Raw genomic sequence first — 8,145 nt, forward strand, 5'->3', positions numbered from 1 at the left:
TGATATATGAACAGATGATTTACCTATTAATACATAGCAACCGTATAAAACAATAAAACACATATACATACACATACCAGTAGTGACTTGTATCACAGGACTGTAACTACCTTCACCAATACAATTAATAGCAGAGACTGAGAGCAAGTATTGAGTATCATTCTTAAGTCCTGATATTAGAGTCTTGTTAGTATCACCAGTTGTCAGGTTACACTGATTGACAGGACAGTTGAAACTAGTTCCATTTACATAGGACACATTAACAATGTAGCCAGTAATAGGAGCAGTAGAGAGGGAAGCTGGTGGACTCCATTCAAGACCAATAGAACTCTCAGTAATATTAGTAACTGTTATATTAGCTGGAGGACTTGGAGGATCTAATGATGAGATATGACACAAAAACCTTATAATTTCCACTTGCCTATAGTTTGTATTGTGCAGTGTTTTTTTTGTCCATTCAATCCATTAGTACAACTAATACTAATTCCTTCAAATGAATCATGGCCCACATTGACAGTGAATGTGGATGTAGTTGGATTGCGACTCACTAACACAGTAGATATAAAGCCATCAAAGGTATTGCTGCTACCAATTGATGAGGTGAATGTGTATGATACCAAATGGTCTCCATTCCTTGACCAGACTATGACGTTGCTTGATATTTGACATGTAGCTGTTAAAGTGCTGGTATTGCATTGTTGAGGTTGTGGACATATCAGAGTCACACCATCTAATGATACAATAGGAACAATAATCTTAAAATAAAACCTGACTAACCTGAACTTGACAAAGACAAAACCGCAATCAAGAAAAAGGCTAACAGCTTCATAATGGCTCACTGATTTTTGAAGTAAACATTCAATTATTTCTATATTTATATAGGTCCTCTGTATGCTCATATAGTTTATCTTATTTGAAGTCATGTTTATTCAATTTCAATTTAAAACTTGGTTTAAAGTTGACATTAAATGTAACACAGAATTATTACAGCACACCAATGTTAATAATATCAATGTCAGAGGTTTACACAATCGTGAACTGGGCTTAAAGCCTCAGTGTCATTGTAATTATAAATATACTATCATAAAATAAACAGTTGTGTAACAATCTTGTCAACTTGTTGACAATCAAACCAGGGCGGGGACCAAGTGACATGTGATCCCTATGAATATCGTAAACTTTTGTTTACAGTAGTTGTTTCATCTAGTTATGCTACTCAATACTGTTGCATTACTATTAGGAGTGGAACTTATTCTACTCTACTCTGGATTGGCAGGTAAGCCATTATGACTATTTAATGATAATAGATCTACACACTATTCATTTCATACAGATTGTGCTATCACTAACTTTCAATGTACTGATGGGCCAGTATGTGCAGGGGATAGAATAGAATGCAACTGCACAGCAGATACTGGTGCTTTAGAGTGGAACATTAGTTACAGTGAAGTGGAACATTTAATATGGAACAAGGTTACAGAAGAAAAATTTAGTCATGGCACACTTAAGGAAATATATAGTTATGGTTACAATTTCACATATAATACGAGTTATACAGGTCCGGACACTTCAATACTGACCTTTAATCTTAATCACTCTGAGAGTGTACGCATTGAATGTACAGATTCCAATGATGGTAATACAAAGAACACAACAGTTACTGATTTAGGTTAGTGTACAAAAAGCAATTGCAATCTTCAGATGCTTGATATTGCAACAATGAAATTCTTATCAATAGGTTATTATGCAGCGCCATCAAAAGACTTAACATCAACCTTCAATGCAAGTGGAGTTACTTTACAATGGGAGGACACTGGGAATAACTGTACTTCTACTGTGTACAAAGTGACTCTTAATGGAACATCAACCAGTGTATTGACCTATAATACTAGCAAAACAACTTTACTTATACATTCAAGTGAACTAAACACAACAGAAACCTATACATACACTGTTAGAGGGTGGAATGGACAGCAAAGTAACGTCAGTAACCCATTCACACTTGGTAAGGATATATGCATGGATCAATATCATGTACCTATTTTTGATTTGTAGGTCCTATTAATGTGACAGATGTCGTTATAATAAATGTAACTGAAACTAATACTACTGATCCTTGTAAGAATAATAGTTGCTGTGCTAGTGTTACACTGAATATAATACTGGTAAGATACAATTAATAATTCATTACACATGTTTTTCGACAATTCACAGGAATTATCAGAATCAGATACAAGTTTGAAGTATCCAATCCAGAACTACAGCATATCATACCATTCCATTACCGAAAATATGGCAGTACCATATAAAGTAACTGATTATAATATGTGACTGTAATTGACAAAAGGTACCTTATGGCGAATAATGAAATTCGTCTTTATATTGAGAAAAATCCAACTTCCTGTGCTCCATTGATAAAAATTAATTATTGCACTTTATAAGAACACCCACAAGTTGATATTTTTTTCATTATTATGATGAATTTAGTAATCCATCAAATGGTACCTTTTATAGTCACATACAACGGTGTTAATGCCTGTATTAAAACTAAAATACAATAAGACCTATTGCGTTACAGTTACACCAATGAATAATTTCAGCACAGGAGAGCCAAAAAGTATGTTGTTTGAGTAATAGTTTATATATTGAGTAGGGTATTTTATATGTACAGATTTTAGCAAAACGATTGATGAATATCAATGTCCACCATCAGAAAATAATGGAAATGGTGGCTTAAGTGCAGGAGCAGTGGCCGGAATTGTCATTGGAGCCATAGCTATCATAGTTACACTATTTTAGTAGCTACCATTATATTAGCTATATACAAGTACAGATAAATAACATTGTTTTATTTAAGTAATTTTTAAATTTATTATGTACTAAGAGTACATTATATGTAAAAAATGAATTGCTAAAGGTGAATGTCTTACAAGTGATATATATTCATAATTTATAGTAAAAATAAATTGAAATATTACTTATACAACAATGCACTATCATTATACAAAATTTTAATTAAAATGACACTGTCAACTTATGATTATTTTCAATGCACTTTCTTCACCAATTATACAGCACATATAGACAGATTGCTATTACAAAAAATCATCATAAATGCACATTATTTTTAATTGATTGGATTAACAATGCAACTGCTGTGTGCTATACCAAAAAACTTTAATCCAAATTCCACAGCTTGTGACATTTCATGTTTTGTCATATATAAATGAATAAATAAACCGGAATATGCTGTGAATATTTAGTGATTTGGAATGTTGACAGCCTTTGTTCTGTTATCATAACTCCATACTACTTTGTGCAGTAAGGCTCTGGTGATGTGATTGAATTTCACTGCATTAATGCGGCTGGAGGCTTGCCTCAGCCTCTTGAATGTTTTTGTGTATGCTAAAATTATTCATGCATTACTATTTGTGATGTAATTATTATTCATACCTGTTTGTTGGTATAAATAGTGACATTTTTGTACATTGAGGGAGTGAAAAACATTCTGATAAGAAATTAGAGAGATTGCTGGTTGGGCAAATTGATTGCGTGAAGAAGACAAAGCAGCTGCATGAGTTGGTCCACTGGAGATTGTACATCTTCACAGCATTCTTAGTTACAGCAATTTTTTTATCCAGTTATGCTACTCAATACTGTTGCATTACTATTAGGAGTGGAACTTATTCTGCTCTACTCTGGATTGGCAGGTAAGCTGTTATTAAGACTATTTAATATCTACACACTACTTATTTTATACAGATGGTGTTATCACTAACTTTCAGTGTACTGATGGGCCAGTATGTGCAGGGGATAGCATAGAATGCAGGTGCACAACAGATACTGGCACTTTAGAATGGTTCATAAGTTACAGCCTAGTAGAACCTTTAAAGTGGAACCTAATCCCAGTAGTTTCGTTTTTTAGAAACAAAACTGAGTCTGAAGGATATTATGGTTATAATTTCACATTTAATACAACTTATACAGGTCTGAACACTTCAATACTGACCTTTAATCTTAATCACTCTGAGAGTGTACTCATTGAATGTGCAAATGGAGAAGTGATTCATAAAATGAACACAACAGTTACTGATTTAGGTTAGTGTACACATCCAATAAGCAATTGCATTTTGTTATATTACAATGTAAAAATGGCAATCAAGGTACAATGACCCTGCAATAATCCCACAAGAGTCATGTAAATGCATGTACACAAGTTGTTTTGAAAGTAAAAAAGAACAACTGAATATGTTACCCTTTTCAATGTTTTGTACATCAATAATAGGTTATTATGCAAAAGCACCGACAAACTTAACAACAACCTTCAATCCAAGTCGAATTACTTTAGAATGGGAGGACACTGGGAATAACTGTACTTCTACTGTGTATCAAGTGACACTTAATGCTACAATGACCAGTGAATTGACCTATCATAATACTAACAAGACAACCATATTTATAAACTCAAGTGAACTAAACATAACAGAAGTCTATACATACACTGTTAGAGGGTGGAATGGACAGCAAAGTAACATCAGTAACCCATTCACACTTGGTAAGGATATATGCATGAATCAATATCATGTACCTATTTTTGATTTGTAGGTCCTATTAATGTGACAGATGTCGTTATAATAAATGTAACTGAAGCTATTAATACTGATCCTTGTAAGAATAATAGTTGCTGTGCTAATGTTACACTGAATATAATACTGGTGAGATACAATTAATAATTCATTACACATGTTTTTTGACAATTCACAGGAATTATCAGAATCAGATACAAGTTTGAAGTATCCAATCCAGAACTACAGCATATCATACCATTCCATTACCGAAAATATGGCAGTAACATATAAAGTAACTGATTATAATATGTGACTGTAATTGACAAAAGGTATCTTATGGCGGATAATGAAATTCGTCTTTATAGTGAGAAAATTCCAACTTCCTGTGCTCCGTTGATAAAAAAAATTATTGCATATTATAAATTATTGCACTTTATGAGAACACCCACAAGTTGATATTTTTTTTATAATGATGAATTTAGTAATCCATCAAATGGTACCTTTTATAGTTTCGTGCAACAGTGTTAATGCCTGGAGTAGTACTAAAATACAATGAGGCCTATTGCCTTACAGTTACACCAATGAATAATTTCAGCACAGGAGAGCCAAAAAGTACGTTATATGAGTAATAGTTTATATATTGAGTAGGGTATTTTATATGTACAGATGTTAACATAACGATTGATGAATATCAATGTCCACCATCAGAAAATAATGGAAATGGTGGCTTAAGTGCAGGAGCAGTGGCCGGAATTATCATTGGAGCCATAGCTATCATAGTTACACTATTTTTAGTAGCTACCATATATTAGCTATATACAAATACAGATAAATAATATTATTTTATTTAAGTAATTTTTAAATTTATTATGTACTAAGAGTACATCATGTGTAAAAAAAGAATTGCAAAAGGTGAATGTCTTACAAATGATATATATTCATAATTTATGGTAAAAATAAATTGAAATATTACTTATACAACAATGCACTATCATTATACAAAATTTTAATTAAAATGACACTGTCAACTTATGATTATTTTCAATACACTTTCTTCACCAATTATACAGCACATATAGACAGATTGCTATTACAAAAAATCATCGTAAATGCACATTATTTTTAATTGATTGGATTAACAATGCAACTGCTATGTGCTATACCAAAAACACTTTAATTCAAATTCTACAGCATGTGACATTTTATGTTTTGTCATATATAAATGAATAAATAAACCAGAATATGCTGTGAATATGTAGTGATTTGGAACGTTGAAAGCCTTTGTTCTGTTATCATAACTCCATACTACTTTGTGCAGTAAGGCTCTGGTGATGTGATTGAATTTCACTGCATTAATGCGGCTGGAGGCTTGCCTCAGCCTCTTGAATGTTTTTGTGTATGCTAAAATTATTCATGCATTACTATTTGTGATGTAATTATTATTTATACCTGTTTGTTGGTATAAATAGTGACATTTTTGTACATTGAGGGAGTGAAAAACATTCTGATAAGAAATTAGAGAGATTGCTGGTTGGGCAAATTGATTGCGCGAAGAAGACAAAGCAGCTGCATGAGTTGGTCCACTGGAGATTGTACATCCTCATAGCATTCTTAGTTACAGGAATTGTTTCATCCAGTTATGCTACTCAATACTGTTGCATTACTATTAGGAGTAGAGCTTATCCTACTCTACTCTGGATTGGCAGGTAAGCCATTAAAACTATTTAATATCTACACACTACTTATTTTATACAGATGGTGTTATCACTAACTTTCAGTGCACTGATGGGCCAGTATGTGCAGGGGATAGAATAGAATGCAGGTGCACAACAAATACTGGTACTTTAGAATGGTTCATAAGTTACAGCCCAGTAGAACCTTTAAAATGGAACCCAATCCCAGTAGTTTCATTTTTTAAAAACAGAACTAAGCCTGAAGGATATTATGGTTATAACTTCACGTTCAATACGACTTATACGGGTCTGAACACTTCAATACTGACCTTTAATCTTAATCACTCTGAGAGTGTACTCATTGAATGTGCAAATGGAAATGAGATTGATAAGATGAACACAACAGTTACTGATTCAGGTTAGTGTGCACATACAATAAGCAATTGCATTTTGTTAAAGCCTAAATATATACAATGTAAAATAACAATTCAGGGACAACAAAACTGCAATAAATCTAAGACTCATGTAAATGCATGTACACATGTTTTGAAAGTAAAAAAAGAGTAAACAAATATTACTTTCTTCAATGTTTTGTATATTAACAATAGGATATTATGCAAAAGCTCCAACAAACATAACAACAACATTTACAATAACAGGCGTTATTTTACAATGGGAGGACACTGAAAATAATTGTAATTCTACTGAGTATAACGTAACTCTTAATGGTACATCAACCGGTGTATTGATATATAATACTAGTAACACAGTCATATTTATAAACTTTAATAAACTAAACATAGCAGAAACCTATACATATACTGTTAGAGGGTGGAATGGACAGCAAAGTAACATCAGTAGATCATTCACACTTGGTAAGGATATAAGCACAATAACATGTAGATCTACCTACTTTTCATTTGTAGCTCCTGTTAAAGTGACAAGTGTCCATATAAATACAACTAATACTACTGATCCTTGTAAGAATAATAGTTGCTGTGCTAATGTTACACTGAATATAATACTGGTGAGATACAATTAATGATTTATTATGCATGTATTTCAGCAATTTATAGGAATCACCAGATACAGGTTTGAAGCATCCAAGCCAGTACCACAACATATCATACAATTCCATTACTGGAAATATACCAATAACATATGAAATAATAGAGTATGGTGAAACAGTATGGACTGGATCAGGATTTAAATACAATGAGGCCTATTGCTTTACAGTCACACCAATGAATTATTTCAGCACAGGAGAGCCAATAAGTATGTTGTATGTGTAATAGTTTATATAATTGAGTATTTAATGTATACAGGTAATGATACAACTACTGAATATCAATGTCAATCACCAGGAAATGGTGGTGATAATGGTGATGATAAACTAAGGAGCAATATAGGATTGATTGTAGGACTCGTTATAGGAGTGGCCTCAATAATAGCCATAATTATATAGTCATAATCAAAATAATGCAGAATAGGATACAAAAAAGGAGGTTCAAAGATAAGGAAACAAATTGATAGCAAACAATGGCTGTGTAAATTATGTGAATTAATAAGCAAAATTCCTTTTTGTTAGAATAAAAATAATTGGAGGGTGTCACAATAACTCATATGTAGTGTAATTGGGTGGATTGACACATAGACATCTATGCATGAATTGACAATAGAGAATGAAAGTGGCTAAGCTCAGGAGCAGAGGAGCAAGAGTTATTCGAGTCATATAATAGGACTATTGTGTAGCAAAGTAACATGTGATCCTCTTATAAACATTGGATTCTTCATCAGTTATTGTAAATAGTAAATTAACTTGTTTACTTCTTCCTTCTGCTCTTTTTTGCTCTTATAAGGAATTTGATAATTCAAACTACCAGTTTTATAATAAGTACAGCAAT

General features: G+C 32.5%; 3 protein-coding genes across 3 annotated transcripts; all 3 read left to right on the forward strand.

Moving 5' to 3' along the window:
- Positions 1-888: 888 nt before the first annotated feature.
- LOC109588719 (uncharacterized) lies at positions 889-2,972 on the forward strand. Its single transcript, XM_020004837.1, has 7 exons — positions 889-1,276; positions 1,334-1,669; positions 1,739-2,005; positions 2,056-2,165; positions 2,215-2,310; positions 2,515-2,617; positions 2,672-2,972. Exons 1-7 carry the CDS (start codon positions 1,210-1,212, stop codon positions 2,797-2,799), a joined length of 1,107 nt encoding a protein of 368 aa, XP_019860396.1. The 5' UTR covers positions 889-1,209; the 3' UTR covers positions 2,800-2,972.
- A 148-nt stretch (positions 2,973-3,120) lies between these two features.
- Positions 3,121-5,474, forward strand: LOC109588717 (uncharacterized). Its single transcript, XM_020004835.1, has 7 exons — positions 3,121-3,710; positions 3,763-4,098; positions 4,286-4,555; positions 4,606-4,715; positions 4,765-4,860; positions 5,078-5,180; positions 5,235-5,474. The coding sequence occupies exons 1-7, from the start codon at positions 3,644-3,646 to the stop codon at positions 5,378-5,380; spliced, it is 1,128 nt and encodes a 375-aa protein (XP_019860394.1). The 5' UTR covers positions 3,121-3,643; the 3' UTR covers positions 5,381-5,474.
- A 552-nt stretch (positions 5,475-6,026) lies between these two features.
- On the forward strand, positions 6,027-8,025 carry LOC109588718 (uncharacterized). Its single transcript, XM_020004836.1, has 6 exons — positions 6,027-6,274; positions 6,324-6,659; positions 6,850-7,116; positions 7,168-7,268; positions 7,318-7,516; positions 7,567-8,025. Exons 1-6 carry the CDS (start codon positions 6,208-6,210, stop codon positions 7,704-7,706), a joined length of 1,110 nt encoding a protein of 369 aa, XP_019860395.1. The 5' UTR covers positions 6,027-6,207; the 3' UTR covers positions 7,707-8,025.
- The last annotated feature ends 120 nt before the right edge of the window (positions 8,026-8,145 follow it).

Source organism: Amphimedon queenslandica, unplaced genomic scaffold (assembly GCF_000090795.2).
Source record: "Amphimedon queenslandica unplaced genomic scaffold, v1.1 AMPQUscaffold_11910, whole genome shotgun sequence".
Taxonomy (NCBI): domain Eukaryota; kingdom Metazoa; phylum Porifera; class Demospongiae; order Haplosclerida; family Niphatidae; genus Amphimedon; species Amphimedon queenslandica.